The sequence below is a fragment of the Nothobranchius furzeri genome, chromosome 7 (assembly GCF_043380555.1).
Source record: "Nothobranchius furzeri strain GRZ-AD chromosome 7, NfurGRZ-RIMD1, whole genome shotgun sequence".
In the NCBI taxonomy this organism is placed as follows: Eukaryota; Metazoa; Chordata; class Actinopteri; order Cyprinodontiformes; family Nothobranchiidae; genus Nothobranchius; species Nothobranchius furzeri.
This window is the reverse complement of record NC_091747.1, coordinates 31,234,654-31,258,896: the sequence shown is the minus strand read 5'-3', so window position 1 is coordinate 31,258,896 and position 24,243 is coordinate 31,234,654. Positions and strand designations below refer to the sequence as shown.

The window sequence follows — 24,243 nt, the reverse complement described above, 5'->3', positions numbered from 1 at the left end:
TCCTGACTTAAACCCCATTGAAAACATGTGGACAGTGCTGAAGAAACAAGTCCATGTCAGAAAGCCATCAAATTTAACTGAACTTCACCAATTCTGTCAAGAGGAGTGGTCAAAGAATCAACCAGAAGCTTGCCAGAAGCTTGTGGATGGCTACCAAAAGCGCCTGATTGAAGTGAAAATGGCTAAGGGACATGTAACCAAATATTAGCACTGCTGTATGTATATTTGTGACCCAGCAAATGTGATCACTTTTCTCTGTTAACCCATAATAAAGACATTAAAGAACCACACTTTATGAATGTTTTTTGTGACAAAGAAGTATCTGTTCCAATCACTCTATCAGAGAAAAATCAGAGTTTTAGAAATAACGGGACACTCAGTAGAGCCATTATATTATATTTTTTACAAGTGTATGTAAACTTCTGACCACAACTGTATATATATAAAGAGAGAGAGAGAGAGACAGACAGAGAGAGAGAGACAGACAGAGAGAGAGAGAGAGAGAGAGAGAGAGAGAGAGAGAGAGAGAGAGAGAGAGAGAGAAGACAAAAGCCATTCAGATGTCGAGCCTTCACTCAGTGAAGAACTTCATCAACAGTTGGCTCTCAAGCTTCTTGCTGTGATGCTGTGACCCTTTAGCAGTTATTGAGAGTCCTGCCTGACTGAAAAGTCTCTCACTCGCTGCAGGTGCAGATGCAGATGCAGGGCAGTTGTATTGACTGTGATTGCCAGATTCTTGATGTGAGGAAAGCAAACCAATAGATCCATACCTTCAGTGGATGGATATGAAAGGCACCTCTCCAGTTCTTCTGCTTCTGGCTTTTCTGACTTCATGGATGCAAAGAAGTCCTCATCAGAGATGCTGCTGCCCATGCAGCTCTCATCTATCTTCGAGTCTAGGTGTTGTCTGATGAAGTTGATACCTGTGGAAAGGAAAAGTCTAAGACGATTTCAGAAGAGGATGGCTTTCGTTTTCTGTGGCAGCTGATTAATTCTGAATAGCTCTTCAGTGAGTTGGGCTGAAGCCTCTGTTAGAGGACAAAAATATCAAACTATAACAATACATAAATAATCAAATTTTATTCACTTTATTGGTCACAGAGTGAAGCATGGCACACAGTACCCGATACGAGATGAAACAAAAAGTTTCTGTGTAAGTGACAACTTCCTGTGTCTGACCAAAACACCTCAGACCGATACAAGAGTCTAACAAGATCAACAACTCTACGGAGGAGGTTGATTCACATGCAGTTTCAGCTTTTGTCTACATTTTCTCGCTGAGTGAGGGTGGCAGTAAAGAAGAGTTGCTGTACAGGAGTGTGTTTGTGTGTATGGGTGTGTGTATGGGTGTGTGTGTGGGTGGTGGTGGTGGGGGGGGGGGGGGGGGGGGGGGTTGCTGGGCATGTTGACACAGACAGTCACAACAGAATTTAATCTCATTAAGAACTGATTCAATTCATCAATACAGATGGCTGTCTGCCTCTGCCCTCGGGCTCCAGCTTCTTCCTGAAGTTGTTTCTGTACAAAGCCACACCTACACTGTCCTAGTGCATTCTACTAACACAGACTGATGGACACAGCAAAACTCTGGAGAAGTATGTCCCCTACTGTGCCCCATCCCTGTGGAACTCTGCTTTGAGACGTCAGGCAGTTGATGTTTGTTACATGAAACTGGAGACTTACAGTACATGTTCATTCATTCTTCTAGCAGTTCGTTAGCTCATTTGAATGCTTTTTACTGTTATTTCTCACTCTGGCTCAGACCTCTCCGAGGAGACCCTGCTGATAAGCTGAGATCACCCTGTCCAAAGTGAGGAAACGTGGAAGTACAGCTAGAAAAGGGAAGGAATTATTATGAGACCTGATAAAAAAATGGTCATGACTCAAGTTGTCTTGCTCGGTCGTCCTTCATGTCTCTGAAAGCAAACCGAGCTAAACCCGTTTCTGTTAAAGTCTCACTTATTAAGCATGATTTTCCTAAATGGGAATCATGTCTGCAGGCTCACCTCTGAGGTGTGGAGGCTTGTGGATGTGTCTCCTGATGGTACCGTCTCCTTTTGTGGCATGATGTTATATAATGCAGGTGGCACCATGGCATCAGGCTGTCCTCGTTTTCTGGACACTAGTACACAATGGACTTAAAAAACCCTAGCCTGCAGACAAAGCCACACAAACACAACCCTGATGAAGAATAATTCACAAAGACATATTTGTTGGTGAGCTGCTTTGTCACCCAGAGATGTGGTGAGCAGCAGAAGGCTGAGGCTGGTCCGATCCAGCACCAGCTGCTGGTTGACCTCCTTCACTGCATTCAGCAACACCATGAGCAGCCAGGCCCAGGACAAAATCGAAGAATACAGGAACATCAGCAGAACTGCACAGAGTACAAGGTAGCTGGTGTGTACCACACACATCCACATGGCGGTCAGACCCAAAGCTGGAAAAAGAAACAGGAATGAAAAAGTTACAAATAGTCGTGCAAATTAAAAAACAATGTTTAAATTAAGTTTCTGGTTTTCTATAGTCTACCATTTAACATGAGCTCAACATGATAATTCAGTCAGGAGTTTTAAATTTAAGAAAATAAGCTAATGGTTTCTCTCTCACTTGTCCAGTGAAGTCTGTCTTCAACCTTCTTCTGCATGATGTTCAGGTAGTGCAGCAAGACTCCCAGTGTTCTGTTCATCTGCTCAGTTTGTACTGGGAGGTCTGGTCCTACTGCAGAAACTCAACAACAATTCTTAGTGATGTCTTGAATGAGTTGAGTCTCCAGTTGCTGTCCAGAAGCTACAAGGGATTTTTTCTGACCCAGTCATTCCAGGATTTCCCTCAGCGAAGTCTCCATCTGCTCCTGGCCCTTGTGCAGTTTCCCCCTCCACGGCCCTGTGACCTCCAACAGCTTGTTCAGAGAAGCTGCAGTCTGGTCCTTCGGGTCCAGCTGCCCCTTCTGTTTAATAAAAATGCAAGCAGGGAAGTCCAGACCAAGATCTGTAGCCTCACAGCACGAAGATCCCTTTGGAGAATTGAGCTCAACCTTCAGGTGTTTCATTGCCTCCTTGCTAATAGTGCTAACAAAGACAATTGCAAATAAAGTCATGCAAATGTTTGTTACAACAAAATAATAATAATAATTAAAGATATTAGTGGGGAAATTACATGAATGACTGAGTTGATACCGATCTGTAAGTCACTGGTTATTTAAACCTAAATAAATCCTTATAATGAAAGCTGGTTACGTAGCATAAGCATATCGAGCTAATAGCGCTAACAAAGTAAAGTATAAATAAAGCCATGCGCAAGTGTAACACAAAGCTCCAATCCAGTTCAACATCCAGTTCAATCTTTTTTTTCTGTTAATTGAAATGGTGTTTTTCTTTTTGGGACTCTGGTAGCTTTTCCAACAATTGAAGCGGGTTGTTTCCTCATTGAGTGCCAACATCTCACTTCCGTTGTGTTCTGCTGCAAAATGCATCTGCGTGTGTGAATGCAGGACACAGGGAAGTGTGGAAATGCTGCAGTTCACCAAGACTGACAACAGGATGGTCCAATAGTTCCATTTGGTTCGAAAGTAACTATTGGCTGACGTTTTAAGACAAATGTGAGAGAACCACTTTGACTTTTAAAATATTTTTTGATTTCCACAATATATTTATAGTTATATTACATTAGAACATTGTTGAGGGGCATGGACACATCTTTTAAGCTAATTTGTTTTCTAATTTTGGTATTGCAGCTTTAAGTTGAAGTGAATCACAATGATTTTAATGTTGAACGGATGAATGATAAAGAGTCTCTGGCTACAACATGTTCACAATTAAAACAAATAAAGGATTTATTGTCCTTCCTGTGAGTAATCATCAGGTACCAAGAAGCTGCTGATTGAATTTCCATGTTTCCTTCACCCTGTGCTACTGTGGGCCCCTAGAAAATGCTGATGGACCCAGAATTTGATCTGTACTGTCTTCCTGTGGACAAAGAATATAAATAACCATCATGGAGAGGCAGGATGGCAGGGAGTCAGCAAGCAGAGCTAGCAGAAATAATTCCTGTCCAGCTGAGCCTGGCAGGTTTGTGGAAGTGTGAGGTAGAGAGCGGCAAAGGATAAAGGACACAGTTAATCTGCTGGCCAGTGTTTCTGTAGTCGGTCAGACGCTGCAGACGGAGAGGATCCAGTTTTGTGGATGTGAGTGATGGACGGCATGTGTCTCCAGCTTGGACTGCTGTTCCCCCGACATCCTAAGAGGAGAAGAAGGAGGACAAGGTTCAGCTGGATAGCCTGGGTAACCCTTTCATTCTGGTTACGACTGACTTTATTTAGACTGGGATCTGTAATAAATTGGGCTCTGTGTAGAAGAGCAGGCCTTTGGCTTCTTGTTGTCCCATAGTGCAGTCAGAGAGACACCAGAGGACTCCATGGATGGATTCTACTTTAATCCCATGCAGATCTCAATTAAAACCAGCTGCCTGATTGGATAGAACCAGGCTAACCAACATTCAGAACAGGAAAAAATTTAAATGTTGTTTTTGGTTTTTACAAACCAGTGGTTGTTGTGAGGTTTATTCCATTCCCTTACAATATTTTACAAGCTGCATGTGTTTATTTTGAGCTAAAATTCATCACAGATCAGAACTAATTGGTTTTTCTTGGCTGCGTCTGCACGTATCTGAATGTTTCAGTACCCACTGAAGACCAAGAAGCATGTGTTTTCAACACAGTCTGCTCATACTGCTCATAACACTCAGATCAGGGTCATTATTATTAAATAGAAAGAGAAAGAAAGAAAATGATATTACATACATACATACATACATACATATACATACATACATACATACATACATATGTATATGTATGTATGTATGTATGCTGTGCGCCAGCCGCCCGCCATTATCGAGCCCGCGGCACACACACCGCCAGATTCCTCCACGAAAATGATATTGATTAACGCGCGCTCCATCGCCAACAAGTCTCACATCCTCAACGATCTGTTCCGGACCAAAAAATTAAACTTTTTGTGGATTTCTGAGTCGTGGCAGCGCGAAAATGACGTCACTAATCTCCGTGAGCTCTGTCCTCAAGACTGCTCTTTCTTCTCTGCTCCACGAACCACAGGCCGCGGTGGAGGAACAGCTGTTATCTTTAAGAAACATTTTTGTGCCAAATTATATCCTCAAACTCCTACAGCTCATTCGAGATGATCATGATTAAAATTGGTCGAGTTCAACCAGTTTATGGAATTCTGGTCTATCGCCCACCTGGATCTACTTCATCCTTCCTGTCTGACTTTCAGGATCTCCTATCTTCAACTATTAAACTAGACAGGATAATCGTTGTTGGAGATTTCAACATCCATGCTGAGGATCTATCTAACAGCTCCACTAGAGAGTTCGTAAACATGATGAACTATTTTAACTTCTCTCAACACGTGTCTGGTCCCACTCACAGAGCAGGCCACACCCTGGATCTGGTCTTTTCCTACGGACTTCTTGTTGATAAGCTGCAGATAAATGATGTTGTGTTCAGTGACCATAAGTCAGTTTCTTTTCATATCAACCTAAATTCTGAATCTCTTTTACCAGTCTCTGCTAAGCAACAACGTATTATCAACAGTTTTACCATTTTAAATTTCTTCTCCCTTTTTGACTTTGTACCTCCCTCCTCTGATGATGTAGAGCTCCTTACCAACTCATTTAATGATCACTGCCTCAAAATTCTAGATCAGGTCGCCCCTTACAAAACCAGCCGCAGTTCCAGTGCCTCCAGTTCACCCTGGCTGAACAACCAGATTCTTGAACTTAGACGCTCCTATAGAAAAGCGGAACGATGGTGGAAGAGGACAGGTCTGGTTGTTCATTGCGAATATTTTAAAGAACTTCTAGAGTCATACAACGAAGCTGTAGAAATTGCCAGGTCTTCTTTCTTCAGCAACCTCATATGCCAAAATAAGAATAATCCTAAGGTTTTGTTTGATACCATCTCCAGCATCGTGTCTTCTCCTCCGTAGCAGGCTCAGCTATCTTCAGCTGATGACTGTAACAGATTTCTCCACTTTTTTGCAAACAAGGTGTTGAATCTGAGATCCAGCATTCCACCAGCCCTCACCCCCTCAGGAGGGGAGGCCCCTCAGTGCTCCGAGTCTTTCACCTCCTTCTCCCCAATTACACTAAATGACTTAACCTCAATAATCAGTCAGTTGAAACTCTCATCATGCTCATCAGATATCTTAACTCCCTCTGTTTTAGTCGGGTCCCTTGGCGCTATCAGTCCATCTCTGTTGACTATGATCAACAGCTCACTGAGCCAAGGATGTGTTCCATCTTACTTTAAACATGCAGTAGTGACTCCTCTCTTAAAGAAACCCAACCTTGACGCCAGCTCCACCAGTAACTTTAGGCCCATTTCTAAGCTACCTTTCATCAGTAAAGTACTTGAGAAGGTTGTGGAAACCCAACTCAGATCCTGGTTTTCCAAGTCAAAGATCTCTTACCCCTTCCAATCTGGCTTTCTGAAGCAGCACTCAACCGAAACTGCTCTAGTAAGGGTGCATAATGACCTCCTGATGGCTGCTGATGCAGGGAAATGCTCTGTCATGGTCCTGCTTGATCTCAGTGCAGCTTTTGACACTGTAGACCACAACGTTCTACTAAACAGGTTAAAGATCCTGGCTGGGATTTCAGGTTCTGCTCTAGACTGGCTCTCTTCTTGGACCAACAAAATTTGAGACGCAGACAGGGTTATATACACAGTGACTGGGTGATTGGGAGACGAGGAGCAGGTGCGTGGGGAGAGAGAACTGAGGGGAGACTGGTGAGATCAATTAACTAAATGGGAAGGGAAAACCAAGCAGAGGGGATAAACCCTAACCTATGAATCTGTAAATAAATAAACCTAAAAGACTAAAGCCTGATTTATTCTTCTCCGTCTGCGTCAGTGTGGAGACACGCAACGCCATTATCCGTCCTTGCGTAGGGCACGCAAGTACGTACGGAGTCGAGCCCACTTTTTTAAACATCCGTCGAACGAGACGGATTACGCAAGCTTGTGATTGGTCAAGACGCTGCTGTTGTTTACAGCGCCGCCATTGCAAAGAGAGCCGAGGATAACTAGCGGAAGACACGGAGAAGCTTGAAGAATACCTCGCAAAAAAACTCTAAAAATATGAACGTTTCATCCTCCCGTGACTGGAGGAGTGAAAAGATGCGCAGCAAGCATTTTATTTGTGGACGGAAATGAAAGGAAACGTGGGTTTAGAGGTGGGGAGCGCATGAAGCGGTGGGAGAATGAGAGACAAATATGTCCGTTTTAAAAGTCTCTTATATACACAAAAAACACAATATAAACACATGATCTTGGACCGATACATGGCAGGATACTACAGCGCTACGCCCTCTGTGGTCCTGCCGGGCAATTGCTTTGCAACACTCTCCAGGGGACGGAGAAGTATGAGAGCAAAACGCTTCCGTCAATCCGTGCGTGTCTGTCCCTTGCGGAGCTGACGGAGAATCATAAACCAGGCTTAAGGGCACAGGAGAACCAAAGAATAAATAACTAATGACCTGAGGAGTGAGGGAGAATAATTAACAAGTGGGGAAGGAAAAACACACTAAAGGAGACTAATAAAATGAAATGCTGAACCTATAGATGACTAGCGGAGACCTGAGAGAGACCGGGAGGGAGCTGGGTACAAAGAGGGGCACAGGAAGCTTGGGTACACCTGAGGAGGATCCTAGAGGGACACCTGGAGGGGTAGGGGAACACAAGGAGCACATGAGGGGAACCTAGAGAGACGGGCAACTGGGAAAAATAACTAATCAGCAAATGGAACAGGCGGAACTAGATGAGAAAAGAACCAATCAGAGTCCAGAACCAGCTGCTGTTTGAACAAGCTACCGGTAACCAGACATCCTTTACTGATGTTTATATGTCTAAATGGAAAAAAATGTTCACTGCTGGGAGTAAAAGAAGTAGATGTGACGATCTGAAAAGTATAGGGAGCCTAAGTCACACCCACCTACCATGGGTCCCTGGAAGTACAAAAAACTGAATGCAAGTCAATGAGGCTAAAAATGCTATTTTCTAATTCCCCTAGTTATGTGCCATGGATTCCACATATGATATCCATGAACTTCAAAAATGTATTTAGATACCAAGAAGAGTAAGACAAGCATGAATGAGTCTTTCCATGTCTGTCTTTACCAGGACAGACTTAACCTTAGCCAGTTTCCTTAACTGGAAAAAGCAGGGTTTTACCACACAGTTTATCTGCTTATGAAATTTCAGCTCCGAGTCTACTTTGACCCCCAAGTTTGAGATGACATCTTTGGGACAAGGCGACAATGCATCCAAGAGAGAAGGAGAAACAGTCGATGACCGACTAGGTTTAAAAAAGATAATTTTGTCCTCATAACAATGAAAGGCCAGATCTTATTTCATAAAAATTGCACTCAGAGAAAGCAAATATAAAGAGAACAGTAGAGGACCAAGCACTAAGCCCTGGAGAACACCACATTTAGGAGGGGCCTTTTTGGAAAAATAATTACCAATACTGACAGACACTGACCCATCGGACAAATGTGATTTGATCCAGCTCAGGGCAACGCCTCTTAATCCAACAATATCTTCCAAACATGACATCTAAATGGAGTGGTCAACTGTATCAAAAGCTGCAATCAGGTCCAACAGCAGTAACAATAGCTGGGACTCAACGCAATTGGCAATCTACTAATATAGTTAAACAGTACATGAGTGTTTAGGGGCTTTGTGATGCATGGCGATCTCTTCATCGTAACCGTAGAGAATATACTTTTTTTCACATGTCCATCACTCTCATTCACGTTTGGATTATTTTCTAGTCAGCAGCTCATTGTTGGCTGACATTTCAGGCACTGAGATACACCCCATAGTTGTCAGCGACCATGCTCCGGTTTCTTTAACTCTGGTAAATAAGAAGACAATCCCACCAAACAAAAACTGGAGGTTTAATACATCACTGCTTAAAGATGAAGGTTTTATAGAATTTTTTTAAAAGGAGTGGGCTTTATATTTAGAACATTTTATTTTTGAATTGCTTTTATTTTTGATTCATTCACTATATTTGGACTTCTACTTTACCGTGTTCAGCGCCTTGGGCTTCATGACAGGGTTGCGGAAGGCGCTTTATAAATAAAGCTTTGATTGATTGATTGATAATGACCTGCCTGGAACATCAGCATCTATTATCTGGGAGGCAGGAAAGGCAGTGATGAGCGGTAAAAGAATCTCTTTCTCATCACATGAGAAAAAAACAGGAAACAAACATATGCAGGAGTTAGAAGAAATCATTGTCTTTAGAAGCATCCACAGAAGAAGAGTTAATGGACAAATTACGTAAAGCTAAATTAGAACTTCATGGAATTATTGACAAAAAAGCAAATTTTTTAAGCACAAAGACTACAAATAGAAAACTTTGAACATAGTAATAAATCAGGTAAATTTTTGGCTAGCCAATTAAAAATAAATAAAGAGAAAACTACCATATCTGCTGTTAAAGACTCAACCGGGAACATAGTTTATGACCCTGAAAGCATTAACAAAACTTTCAGAGACTTTTACCAAACTTTGTACTCGCCACAGATAAACCCATCAGATAACGAGATCAATGAGTTCCTTGACAGGATAACACTTCCTAAATTATCAGACAGTCCTGGACTCGCCACTAACATCAGCGGAGCTCAAGGAAGCCCTTAAATCCATGACTAATAGGAAAGCTCCAGGTCCAGACGGGTTTCCAGCAGAGTTCTACAAAGAACTCTGGATCATTCTGGCTCCAATAGCCTCGGGGGGGGGGGGGGGGGGGGGGGGGGGGTTGCCAGCGGTTGTGAGTGGGGCCTCTTGGTGGTCTTGGCGGTGGCCATGGGTTACTGCCCGGTGGCTGCTTTGCCCCTGGGCGGGTCTGGGTGGGGGCCTGGGGGCTCGGGGTGTGAGGGTGGCAGGCCCCGTGGGGGGATCTGGGTGGGGCCTTTGGGGTCGGGTCCTGACATGTATGCTGCCGGGGAGAAGGCAGGAACATGCAGCAGTGCCTGACTCGGGTTCAGTGGCCTTGGGTAGACCTTGGCTCCTCTGCTGTCCCATCACAGGGGAGGGGGAAGTACAGGAGGGGGAGGACCCAACCTTATCTGGATGTCCTATGTCTTTTATAGTCCATACGTTGTGCAAATGCAGGGATAGGCATAGATATTCTGCTGGGGTGGGGCTGGGTTGGTGCTCTCGCACTCCGTGAGGCTCTGCGATGCTGCTGTTTTGGGCCCTGGCAGGAAGGGCTGGGGTCTCCATGCTCTGGGTGGCATTTTGACAACAGAGGTGCCTGTTTGGGCCAGTGGGGGAAATGTCTCCCTGGAGGGCTAAGCCCAACCAGCTATTCCTCCCCATCCCCACACATTTCTCTCCTCCTGCTCCCTCACATTATCACACAAACATGCACATAGGACCTTGGGGGTGGACAAGTCAGGGAGTGTGGGTATGGACCCCATTTCCGCATTCCTGTGGCAACTGCCCCCCAATTTTATCTGCACCTTAAACACTTCCACCAACGACATTCCATGCAAACACACACTTAGGGCCTTGGGAGTGAGCACATCCAAACGGCATTTGGCAGGGGGATTTCTCAGCCTCCTCCCGAGTGCCGGTGCCCACTCCCATTTTTAAACTGCACTTAGACACTGAGGGCTGTGGGTGCAAGTGGGGTGGTGTGGTAGCATCAGCTGGCATAGGCCGACGGTGCCCGCACTGCCCGCTCACCACAGACATGGAATACACCTCATCAACATTCACTAACATCATATTGGAGCAGGCGGAGGGAGACTAGGGGTCTTAGCACACCTCTGTTGTCGCTTGGCTTCATGGGGCTGGAGGCTAGGAGGGAGATCCGGCCGTCCGGTTGGGGTCTGGGGTGGTGGATTGCTGTGCTCAGCGTTGGGCGGGGGAGCCTGCTCATCAGCACCCCAGCAGAAAGGGTCGAACTCTTGGAACCGGTAGTGGTTGTATCCCATGTGCAGCAGTACTGGGACCAGAGTGAATAGGGTGTGCACAGACCCATTTCTAAATGATCCTTTATATTGGAAAATGTTGTGGCAGATCAACTGATTACTTTAATGGAACTACACAACCGTTTTGACAATTTCCAATCTGGTTTTCATAAAAAGCATTCAACAGAAACAGCTTTGCTTAAAGTTTCCAGTGTAATCATGATCGCTGCAGACAACAGTGAACTCACAGTGTTAGCTTTTGACACTGTTGATCACAGCACCTTAATTAACAGACTTGGCGACTCTGTGGGGATCTCATGAACTGTTTTAGACTGGTTTAGATCATACCTTTCTAACAGAAGTTACAGTGCCTGTATAAACCAAATCATGTCAGATTGTACTAATCTGTTCTGTGGGGTACCCCAAGGCTCTGTTTTGGGTCCACTGTTGTTTCTGCTGTGCATACACCCTCTTGGCCAGATAATTGATACTTTTCATAATGTCTCTCATCACCTGTATGCAGATGACATTCAGCTGTTTTGCTCCTTCCAGGATGCTGAGTTCTATAAACTGTCTGAATTACAAGAGTGTCAATCAGCTATCACCAGCTGCCAAGAAGATAACTTCTCTCAGTCAGAACCTGAAGAAACTGAATGTCTGATCATTGCCCCTGAGATCATGGTTCCCCTAATTACTCAAAAACGTGGTCATTTTTCTTCTGCCGTGAAGTCAAACTTGAGGAATTTGGGTGTTTTTGACCAATCAATGTGTTTATGTGTGTCTATGTGTTTATGTTTTTAGCAGACCCTTTTGTCCAAAGCGACTTACAAGTGATAATCGGCATATTGCCCTTGAGGCTAAAAACAACAATAACAATAACAACATTGACATCAGTCATGGAGAGTAGGGAACAAGGAGTGGACAGTAGAAAGGGGGGACGGGTGCAGGCAAGGTGCTAGTTAAGAAGATGCTCTGTGAAGAGCAGGGTCTTCCGGAGTTCCTTGAAAATTGAAAAGGAAGCTGCAGTTCTGGTAGTGCTTGGAAGGTCATTCCACATTTGTGGAACGATGCATAAGAAGAGTCTGGATTGTCCTGAGCATGGTGTAGGCACTGCTAGCTGACGATCCTGTGATGACCGGAGCGGCCGGGCCGAGACGTAAGCCTTTGCAAGAGGATTCAGGTAGATGGGAGCCGTACCATCTCAGACTTTGTATGCTAGTGTTAGCAATTTGAATTAGATGTGTAATGCTAGCGGTAGCCAGTGGAGCTCAATGAACAGAGGGGTGACGTGTGCTCTTTTTGGCTGATTGAAGACCGAATGCACCGCTGCGTTCTGGACCATTTGAAGAGGTCTCACAGTGCAGCCTGGAAGACCAGTTAGAAGGGCATTGTAGTAATCGAGGCGGGAGATGACAGTAGATTGCACAAGGAGCTGGGTGGCATTTTGTGTTAGGTATGGTCTGATCTTTCGTATGTTATAAAACGCAAAGCGGCATGAACGAGCAACAGAGGCAACATGATCTTTAAAGCTCAGGTGTTCATCAATCCCTGCCTCAGAGCCTCGGGCGCATGCGCACTCTGCGACCAGCTGTGTGAGAGATTGGCGTCCTGGTTGAGTGGGTTTTTGTGTGTTTTTGGTGCGTTTTAATACAATCTTTGTGAGGAAAACTGTGATGCTGTGGGTAAGAAAGGCCAGCAGCGTTTGTACTGCCTTAGAAAACTGTCCTCATTCCATGTGGACAGGACTATAATGTCCATGTTTTATTGTTCTTTTATTGAAAGTGTTTTATCCTTTTCCTTAGCCTCATGGTTTGGCCAGGCAAATCTTAAACAAAAGGAGACGCTGAACAGAATTGTAAAGTGGTCGGGTCGTCTGCTTGGAAAACAAGTGAAAAGTGTGGCACAACTGTACAGTGGGCAGGTAGACAGAATTGCCAAAGCTATTGTTAGGGTCACGGGCCACCCACTGCATGCCCAGTTTGCTCTCCTGCCATCAGGACGGAGATTTATTGTGCCTAAGTGCAGGACCAAGAGGTATAAAAGGAGCTTTATTCCTGAGGCAGTAACAATTCTCAATGAGAAATGAGTCTGGCGTGGCTATTTTACTTGATTTTATTTTTATTTATTCATGTATTGTTTTTATATTTTTTTATATTTTTATTGATGTGTGTATTTTTTCTGACTGTGTGTATAACTGGGCGCTAATTCTCGTGTCACATGGCAAATCAAATTTACCTGCGGGTATTAGTAAAGTTACCTTGACCTTGACCTTGATCACAACACCCAGATTTCGAACTGCCTTTGAAGGAGCCAGAGATAGGAAGTCATTTCGGATTGAGATATTGTGCTGTATGGATGGTTTTGCTGGGATGACAAGTAGTTCAGTTTTAGAGAGGTTGAGTTGGAGATGGTGGGATTTCATCCATTTTGATATGTCAGAGAGACAGTTTGATATTCGTGCAGAGACAGTGTGGTCGTCCGGTGGAAATGACAGATAGAGCTGGGTGTCGTCTGCATAGCAGTGGTAGGAGAAGCCATGTGATCAAATGATCTCACCCAGTGAGGTGGTGTATATGGCAAAGAGAAGAGGTCCTAGTACTGAGCCCTGGGGGACTCCTGTGGCAAGATGGTGCACGGTAGAGGATTGTCCAAGCCAAGATACACTGAATGATCGTCCTGTGAGGTACGATTCAAACCAGGCGTGTGCTTTCTCTGTGATGCCCATGCTAGAGAGTGTGGACAAAAGGAAGCCATTGTTGACAGTGTCAAATGCTGCCGATAAGTCGAGCAGGATAAGCACTGAGGATTTGCCTGTCGCTCTAGCTTCTTTTAAGGATTCAGTCACTGCTAACAGAGCAGTTTCAGTGGAGTGGCCCTTTTTGAACCCAGATTGGTAAGGGTCAAGCAGACAGTTTTGTGAGAGGTATTCTGTGATCTGCTTGAAAGCCACCCTTTCAATGATTTTGGACAGAAAGGGGAGGAGAGAGATAGGTCGGTAGTTCTCCACATGATTTGGAGGCAGAGATGTTTTTTTAGCAGCGGTTTAACCGGAGCATGCTTGAGAGAGGTGGGAAATGTACCAGATGTCAGTGAAGCGTTGATCACATGTGTGACTGCTGTGGCTACTGTAGGAGCAATAGCTTGGAGCAGCTTAGGCGGAATGGGGTCAAGTGGGAATGTAGTAGGGCGGCTGCACGTGAGAAGCTTGGACACACAGTTCTCAGTGACATGGGAAAAAGAGGAAAATGAAGCAGTAGGGCCTGAGATGGTTGGGCTAGAAGGAGTTTGTGGTAGTGAATGTTCAGGAGTGGCCAGTTGAGTAAACTGTTTGTTTATAGCTGCCACTTTGTCAGTGAAGAATGACGCAATGGTGTCAGCTGATAGATTGTTGGTAGGAGGTGGAGATGGAGGGGTGAGCAGAGTTTTGACTGTTGAAAATAGTTTCTGAGAGTCAGTAGAGCTGAGACTTTTGTCAGTGTAGAAAGCTTTCTTTGCATCAGTGATGCTGGCAGAGGATGAGGACAGTAATTCCTGAAATTTCAATAGATCACCAGGATCTTTTGTTTTGCGCCATTTCCATTCCGCAGCTCTAACATTGGTGCGTAGAGACCAGAGGGTATCATTTAGCCAAGGGTGCGACTGAGAGGATCTAGCAGGTCTAGTGGCTAAAGGGCACAAGTTATTAAGACAAGAGCAGAGTGTGGAGCAGAGTGACTCGGTGGCTTCATTCACTTCATAGGCAGAGAATGTGCTGGGAGATGGAAGAGTGGAGACAACAAGAGAGGAGAAGTAGTTGGGTGCCAGATTGCGGAGGTTGCGGCGGAATGAGACCATTGAGGAGGAAGCAGTGGACCTCCCTTGTAGAGTCATGCTGAAATAGATGAAGTAATGTCTCTTGAAGTCCACTCAAAAACATTGGTCCAAAACAGTTTTAATCACTTAAGAAATATCTCCAAACTGCAAAGGTTGGTGTCAAAACATGAACTTAAAATGGATATCCATGCCTTTATCTCCTCCCGTCTAGATTACTGTAACACACTCTTCACATGTTTTAACAAAAATGCCCTTGACCGCCTTCAGCTGGTCCAGAACTCTGCAGGGAGGCTCCTAACTGGAGCAAACAAAAGAGCTCACATCACTCCTATTCTGTCTCTCCAGTGGTTAGTTAGTTAGTGGTTAGAATCCTGACTATAACTTTCAGGGCCCCACATGTTCAGGCTGCTCCCTATATTACTGAACTGTTAAACCCTTGTGCTCCAACCCGAGCCCTCAGGTCCACCCACCAGAACCTTCTAGAAGTTACAAAGACCAGATACAAAAGTCGAGGTGATCGCTCCTTCCAAACTGTTGCACCTCGACTTTGGACTGATCTTCCTTTATCCTTACGTAGCATTGACAGTCTAAAGCTGAAGACCCTTTTATTTAAAGCTGCTTTTACATAAATCCTTACATAAATACTTACTTACTTCTATTCATTGAATATGAAATAATCATGATGAATCGAGATGCATTGAGATATTGAATCAAATTGTTGTCGCAATAATCATTATCAAATCGTGAGATTAGTGAAGATTCACACTTCTAAACGTCTGAAAAACAGATCAGAAAGGCAGCAAAACTGTCAGATGGCAGTGACATAGAACCCCGAGGACAGAAAACACTGGAACACCAGGAGGAAGACCACAGGAAGCAGGGGGAACCCACAGAAGATGACAGGATTGGGACTGGAAATGATGAGGACACCAGCATGAGGAGAAGAATAAAACAACAGCAGTGAAGGAAACTCGTACTGAAGACGTGCATCCAACAAGGGAAACTAAGGCTTGAGTTGGCTGGGAGAACGTTCATAACTAAAACCTAAATGAAACAACCCAGACTGAAAGAAACTTAAGACTCATGTCCTGAATAATGCAGAGGGATGCTTCTGTTTCGCCATGTTCAGCTGATGCAAGCCCCCCACCCCCCCCCCGCGCCGTGCCCCTCCTCTTCCTGGCTGAGAAGTCAGAGTAGAGAAATATTGATTTCAGGACACAGTCACTGAAAATGAGCACTAGAAACATTGTTGGAATGATGCTCTACATGTTGTGTTTTTTATTTGCTCACTGTTGTTACAGCAGTTGTGACCTCCTTTTCTGATATCACATAAATGAAAAAGAAGAACCAGGTGCAGATGAGCTGTAGATATTAAGTGTTTTATCTTTTTAATTTCTGTTGGTTTCTTCAGGCACTGAAGCCAGTGGTGAGCTCAGAGGTAAACCATGCACTCGGCAACAGGAGGCTCATTAACTTCTCCCTGGCAGGTAGGCTTCCAACACCTCTGTCTTCATATGCTGTCTTTATCTTACTCCTTTTGTCCTCTTTCTGATGTCCACATCATGAACTCCACATCCTTACACTGAAAGGACAACAACACTAACCTCTACTCTCCTGAGGTGCTTTAAAACTTCGATTGTTCAACTACTTGCCAGTGATGATACTTAGAGAACACTTGGTGAATGTCAAACAAACTAGATGCTGAATTTTGAAACAAACAGCTGATGCTGCTGAATAGCTGAAGTGTGTATGTTTATCTTTGTTGTTGCTTTAGCAAGTCTAGCAGTGCAGTGGACTCACAGATGACAACTCAGGAACTTTATACTCAGCTTTACTCTCATCTCACGGCACCAAACACACACACCAGGTACAGCTTCATAACCCGGAACTAATATCCCTCTGCGCCCCTAAGCAGGCACCAATTTCTCAGTATATGAGTGGCACTATATACTACATCCCTCTTTCTCCAAAACAACAAGTTATTTGTTTTAGCTATGTTACTACTTACTATGCACTAGTCAAACAGAAACTGTATAAACTTTCAGTAGAAATTCTACCCCACAGTGAACATATATTTTCAGCACACTACTCAACATCATACATTTCTCTTTTATTTATTTTTTTTCTAAAAAGACACAATAGAAACCGCACATATCACAATGTAGGCTAACACACATAGTCTTTGAGCCTTGCAGGGGGTTTGATGACACGGCCACTCCTGGTCTGAACTAACACTGGACTAGTGGGAGAGTCACAGCTAACCATCTCACCACCATCATCAGTCACAACAACATCATCTGCGGATGTTTCAGCCCCTTCATCTTCCAAACAGACATCTTCGTCACACACTGGAACCAGTAGCTGTGCCAGGGGGGCGCTAGGGGGCACTATAGTTACCCCTGGATTAGTCATTGCACCCCAAAGTAAATATTAGATTTTTTTTAACGATTTAATTTTAATTTTACGTGTGGATGTGATAATATTTAACATACAAAACAAAAATATTCTGTAAATTATCATATAGTTAGTAAAAATTTAAACAGGGAATTGATGTTAACCTTTGACCTCATTTTCCACCTGTGAACGAGTAAAAGGTAGAGCTAGTGGTAAAATGGATCGGTCTTTGGTGCCCACATTTCCACGGGTTCAGTCAGAAACGAATGAATCTTTGGAAGTGATCTCAGACCCAAAAAAAACCTACGGATCTGGATGAAGAGAGTCAACCCTCAACCGCCGCAGCAGTCGAGGGTTTTGCCGCTGGAAATGCTAACACTAACGTTAGCTAACCTTGCAACACTATAGATGGTTTTCTGTGTGGCTGTATGTGTTGATGATTTCCTGGAAAATTCAGCGATTGTTCATATGTTTATGATGCACATTAATGATGGTTTCAGGTGTTGTTGAGGTTTTGTGCACGCATGTGTATCTGCTCGTGTTGAAGGTGTTTTAGAGAACAATAAGAACGCATGACCACTTCCTTCATAGCACCCTCAACAAAAATACTAGCTCCTTCATAGCACCTGCAGAAAAAAATTTCTGGAGCTGCTGCTGACTGGAACAGTGCTGGGCGGTTTCCTCAGATGTCGCCCATTACGTCTGTACTGCTGTCCAGAGGGTGTCACAATATCATATGACCTTGGTTCAGCTCGTGTTGCCGTGACCACAGCAGGACACCATCCACGAGGAGTCTCCGGGTGAACAGTCTGCCCAGGAAGCAAACTTGGAAATGTCTTTGTTCCTCTGTTGTAGTAGAAGCGCTGTCTCTGCTGCATGTTCCGAAGAGCAGGCATAACCCCAGCAGGAACTGCTGGTTGAAGCACCACATTCGTACTGGGTAAAGTGCTCCTCAGAACCCTACCCATGAGTAGCTGCGCTGGAGAATATTCCACTCCAGTGACTGGGGTGTTCCTCAGAGTTAGCAGAGCCAGAAGTGGGTCAGATTTGTCTTGTCTGGCCTTTTTTAACAGTCTGTGCCTCACGTTCCAGCACTGTTCTATCAAGTTTCCCACCTGTTTTCTGTGTTGTGGCCAGCCTCTCTTGTGAACATCCTGCAAAGCCTGTAACACAGCATCTGTCTGCGACTCCACCTTTAGTTGTGCTAAGGTCTCTGAGCTCAATGCCTCTGTGACCTCCAAGGCATAAACCACTTTTTCTTCAAAGACGTCACACTGTTATTTTGGATCATGTACTGCAGCCCTTGAGAGTGTGTCTGCAATCAGTAGCTCCTTACCCGGTGTGTAGATAACGTTCAGGCCATAGCGTTGTAGCAGTAGCAACGTTCTTTGCAGTCTAGATGGTGCTGCTCCTAGTGGTTTTTTAAGGATTGTTTCCAATGGCTTGTGATCTGACTGGACATTGACTGACTCCATAAACGTACTGATGAAAGCGCTTGACTGAAAACACAATCGCCAGGAGCTCCTTCTCTATCTGAGCATAGTTCTTCTCTGTGTCCGTCAGCACTCTGGATGCATATGATATTGAGTGCCCATCCTGCAATAGACACTCTCCCAAGCCATCTTTGGATGTGGACGATTCTGTGGATCAAAGAACCTGAGGATTGGTGCAGTTACAAGTGCAGCCTTTAGTTTCTTTACAGCCTCCTCTTGTTCATGCTCCCACTGCCACACGTTGTCCTTTCGTAGCAGCTTTCTCAACGGAGCAGTCATTGTTGCCTTTCCTGGAATGTATTGTGACAGATATTTAACCATCCCGAGCATGCGTTGCAGTACTGGCTTGTCAGTGGGTGACGGCATGTTGACTATTGCCTTCACTTTAGACTCATCCACCTTGACCCCTTCTGAGGTTACTATATGCCCCATGTATTTAACACTGCTCACCTTGTACTGGATTTTGTCTTTGTTAAACTTCACATTAGCGTCTTTTGCTCTAGTCATTACCTTCTGTAGTATCTCATCATGTTCTTGCTCTGTAGCAGCAGCGATGATCATATCATCTGCAATATGTACTCGTGTGATGTCACCACAAGTCTCAGAGTTGCATTGCTGGAAGACCTCGCTCGCTGACTTGATCCTAAATGGAAGACGGTTGAACCTATAGCGCCCCCATGGTGTTTTAAAGGTGCACAACAGCGACGACTCTGTCGAGTTTAATCTGCCAGTAGCCGTCTTTCTCATCCAGCACAGTGAAGATCTTCTTCCCAGCCAATCTGCTTAGCACCTCTTCTGTTGTTGGAATTAGGGTTGGGCATCGTTTGATTTTGAACGATTCCGATTCCCATTCCAATTCCCTGTTTCAATTCCGGTTCCTATCGATGCCCGATTCCGATTCTTTGAAGACATGACATGTTTTAAATGAGCCAGATAACCACAGGTCCTACTTGATGAAATAATCTTAACTTCAACATGAATTTTAATTCTATGAACAACAACATCACCTTCATTTAGACAAAAACATGTTTTGGAGAAAAAATACTTCCAGCACAACCAGTGTGTTTGTTTCTGACCACAACCAAAGTCTGGAAGAAGCCTCTGGGATGAGAGGCTAAATGTCTCCAACATATCCAGAAACGTGCAGCTGTTTTCAGCTAAAACTCTCAGGATGATCATGTCCAGGATGACTGAGAACTACACCTCCATGCTGCAGCAGCATTCAGTCAGAACAGAAAGTGAAACTTAAACGTAGCTGCTGTCAGTAACAACCTACCAGATTTTAAACATTAAAATTCAACAGAAATAGTTCAGAAAGGAAATTAAAATGTTTAAAATTTTTTGTGTGATTTATTATTATTATTATTATGATTATTATTATTATTTATTGTGGCAGAATCTGGTGTGGTCCACCACAGAGAAGCTTCTCTAGCATGATGACTTTAATTATCCTACAGGTTATTGTTCAGCCTTCTGATGCTCACGTGTCTGACTGCTGGCGCTCCGTGTGTGTTGTTATTTCTGCAGTGAGACACTCACCTCACACCGTCCAGAGTTTGTTCTTCAAAGCTTCTATTAAATCCACCATGTTGACGTTTTTTTTTTTTTACATGTTTTTTACATGTTTTTATTTCTGTTGTTGCTTGAAGCCAAGCAACAACAGAGGTGTGCTAAGACCCCTAGTCTCCCTCCGCCTGCTCCATTATAGTGTTGTGTGTTGATGAGGTGTATTCCATGGCTGTGGTGAGCGGGCAGTGTGGGCATTGTCTGGCCTATGCCAGCGGATGCCACCGCACCACCCCACTTACACCCACAGCCCTCGGTGTCTAAGTCCAGTTTAAAATTGGAAGTGGGCACCGGCACTCGGGAGGAGGCTGAGAAATCCCCCTGCCAAGTGCCGTTGAATGTGCTCACTCCTAAGGCCCTAAGTGTGTGTTTGCGTGGAATGTCGTCGGTGGATGTGTATAAGGTGCAAATAAAATTGGGGGGCAGGTTGCCACAGGAATGCAGAAATGGGGTCCATAGCCACACTCCCTGACTTGTCCACCCCCCAAGGTCCTATGTGCATGTTTGTGTGATGATGTTGACGTATTTTAACAAGGTTCTTCTACGCTGCAGGAGTTAAAGTTTACATTACGGAGTAAAAGTTCGGCAGACGCGTCAGTTTAGATTTGGCCGCTGCGCGCCAGGTGGGGGGAGGGGGGACTCGGTGCTGCAGACTGACAACTAGTGTGATCAGCTCTGAAAAGCGTTGATCACAATTTGCAGATCACATTTGTTTTTCACGGAGATCGGCCGCGGATTCCTCTTCCGTCGGCATACTAGGAATCAAAACTAGGAATCGAAATAAAAAACGTTGAGCAATTCTGGGAAAAATGAACAGTCGGAACCGGTTCCAATCAATGCTCGATTCTCGATGCCCAACCCTAGTTGGAATGGAGTAGTGTTGCCTCAGAATGGCTTTGTTCAGGTCTGTAGGATCACGGCAAACTCTTAGTTTTTTCTGGTCCTTCTTCTCAGTCACTACAAGACTGTTGACCCAAGCTGTAGGTTCTGTCACTTGTTCAATGACACCTGCATTCAATAGATCTTCTAGTATGTCTTTCAACCTGTCCATGACGGCTAGTGGAACTTTCCTGCAGCCGTGTTTGACCGGGGTGACCGTGGAGTCAATGTGAATATAATGCTCACCTGAGAACTCACCGAGCCCTTTGAAAATGCTGGTATGCTGTCTGAGTATCTCCTCTTTTGTTGTTGGATGTTTCACTGAAAATGTAGCTATGTCTACTCTCCTTATCAGACACAATGCTTCACACGCCTCCTTGCCCAGGATCGCTGTGTTTGAGTGGTTTGATACGTAGAACTGTAGATTTGCCCTGGCCTGACCTGTGGAGCATTCCAGTGAAATGGTTCCTGCCGGCTTCAACCTTGTACCTCCATAAGCCACTAGAATGGTTCTTGTTAACTTGAGCCGCATGTCAACCCCTTCCACACTCCTAGGTTGTCTTTTCAGAGCTCTATAAACAGTCTGTGGTATCACATTCATTTTCGCTCCTGTATCCAGCTTAAATTTAATGGTCATTTCTCCTGTGTTTATGTTCGCATACCAGGATGTGTCATTTTCATCACCTGGTGCTTCTCATTTCATAATCCCAATGAATAGTATGTCTATTTCTTGACTCAGATCATGCATTGTTTTCTTCTGTGAAGCTTTTGCAGACTCACACATTTTCACATATTGATTGAGTTTACCACACTTTCTGCAAACCAGGCCATATGCAGGGCACTGTTTTGGTTGATGTGTTTTACCAAATGTTTGCACCTCTGGACTTTTGGGTTCACGTTCCATGGAGTCCATTTTTTTTCTGTCTATCCTCTGTTAGGACTCACTCTCCTTCATTCTGCTGATGTCGTGTATCATTCCTTCTAGTGTTTGTGTATTCATAGCATTTATCTGCGCCCTGGCTGTCTCTGCTGCTCTGTAGATATCAATTGTCCTCTCCAGTGTGAGGTCTGATTCTCTCAATAATCTCTCCTTCAGCCTCTGGTCATTTAAACTTAATAATATCTTGTCTCTGATCATGTCATTTTCAGAAGATCCAAACTCCCAATCCTTGCTTCTCTGCCTTAGCTCTGTCACATATTTCTCGATGGAAATAGTTCCTGCCATAGGATGAGCCCAGTACTGATGTCCTTGTATCAGATTCTGATACAGGTTCTGAGCCCAGAAGATGTTCCAACGATAAATACTGTTGTAAAATAAACTTGTTAGTAGCTCGTTCAAAGTACAGGCTGTACTCTTCCTCACAGCTTTCTGTTTGCAAGTTTTCCAATTGTGATAGCCAGATTTAAGTCTCAACTCAAAGATTTTTAATAACGAGCTGAGCTGAAACCTCAGGGCCGAACTCAGATGGGCATTCTCAAACTTTTTGACTAGAAACAAAATGTGGAGAGACCCGGTGTGACTGGAAAACACCTGGCATCTGAAGATTGCTGGTTGCTGAGGTGCAACAAGGAGCGCCAAACTTGGCGTGGCCTCATCGGCCCGACCCAGCGGCACCTGGCCCGGCGTGGCTCCATCGGCCCGGCCCGGCAGCGCAGAACCCGGTGTGGTTATATAAGCCGGCCCAGCGGCACTGGACCCGGCGTGGTTCCAAGTGTTGGGAATGTTACTTTTAAAAAGTAATTAGTTATAGTTACTGATTACTTTCTCAAAAAAGTAACTCAGTTACTAACTGAGTTACAAGATTAAAAAAGTAACTAATTACCAAGAAAAATAACTACTTAATTACTTTTTTCATTAAAGCGTGCAAGAATTACTACAATAGTAAAATATAAATTACTAATGACTGGAACATAATAAAATGTATGTCCACATGTTTTTATAAACCTGAATAATTTAAATAAATAAGCACTTAACAGGAGGAACTACTAACAGGAGCATTACACTTATCTAGACTACTAAAAGGTCACTGTGTGATATTGAACAAGACCCCAATCAGCTAAAATTCAAAATTGCAAATAAAAACACCTGTAAAGGTTCCCGAGCCTTTAAATGGTCTCTCAGTCTTGTTAAATTTCAGAAATGATTGTAATTTTGCACAGTATTTGAATTTTTCCTGCTTCACATAATTGTCTGCTATTAGTAACATTTCTGTTGCTGCTCATCTAGTAAAGGTTAAATAAATAAATAAAATCCTTCAAAATGACACTAGAAGAGGCACAAGCCTGATGGAGGACTTACATTTACTAACTTGGGTCAGACCCAAACACAGAAGAGCTGAAGCTGGGTGGTGAACACACACAGGTAGTTCTAAAAAAACCTGAGCTCCATGACGTCTGAGACTGATGCATCAGTGTTACAGCGGGACTAAAGACATGATCAGAAACAGGTTACAGCTGGATGATCTAGGAAGGTAGAAGATCAGGACATCTGAGCGGTGAACAGGTGAGCGGACCTTCGGGACGTCCCGCTGTCACGCTAAGAAGGGCACGGCTGCAGACCCGCAGATTCGCTGCTGCAGCAACGAATCTGCGGGTCTGCAGCCGTCGATATTCATCACGTCTTCCTCGTTCTTCACGGGCCGTGATGCGCTTGGATGAAAACATCTACCTCTTTAGCTCCTGAGCAGCTGATGACAGCTTCAACACACCATGCTGCTTAACGCACGCATTTCCTTATCAGTAACAGAAACGACCTTTTGTTAAAAGGAGACGGTAATTAATTAGTTTGCTCGTTACAGAAAGAAATTTTTTTTTAATTAACGTGGTTATTTTAAACAGCGTTATTCCCATCACTGCTCCGTTATGTCTACAGCAGGCAGTGACTGAGACAGCCTGTCTGAGTTTGGAGTATCCAGATGTTCCATGGAGGTGGGTTCACTGGGGGTGTCTGGGACTGGGGGGCCGTTGCCCCCCTCTGGAGGTGCTTGGGTTGCCTCGGGGGGTGGACTACTGGCGGTTGTGAGTAGGGCCCCTTGGGGATCTTGGCGGCGACCATGGGTCACTGCCTGGCAGTTGCATTGCCCCTGGGTGGGTC

At 44.4% G+C, this 24,243-nt stretch overlaps 1 protein-coding gene across 3 annotated transcripts in view; it reads left to right on the top strand.

The window, feature by feature from the left end:
• The window catches only part of LOC107382779 (E3 ubiquitin-protein ligase HECW1), a 185,510-nt gene that overhangs the window by 30,790 nt on the left and 130,477 nt on the right, over window positions 1-24,243 (top strand). For all 3 annotated transcript variants that reach the window (XM_015955065.3, XM_015955066.3, XM_015955067.3), the window contains one exon: window positions 16,229-16,304. In XM_015955065.3, the coding sequence (XP_015810551.3) occupies window positions 16,229-16,304 (76 nt within the window). The remainder of the gene's footprint in view (window positions 1-16,228; window positions 16,305-24,243) is intronic.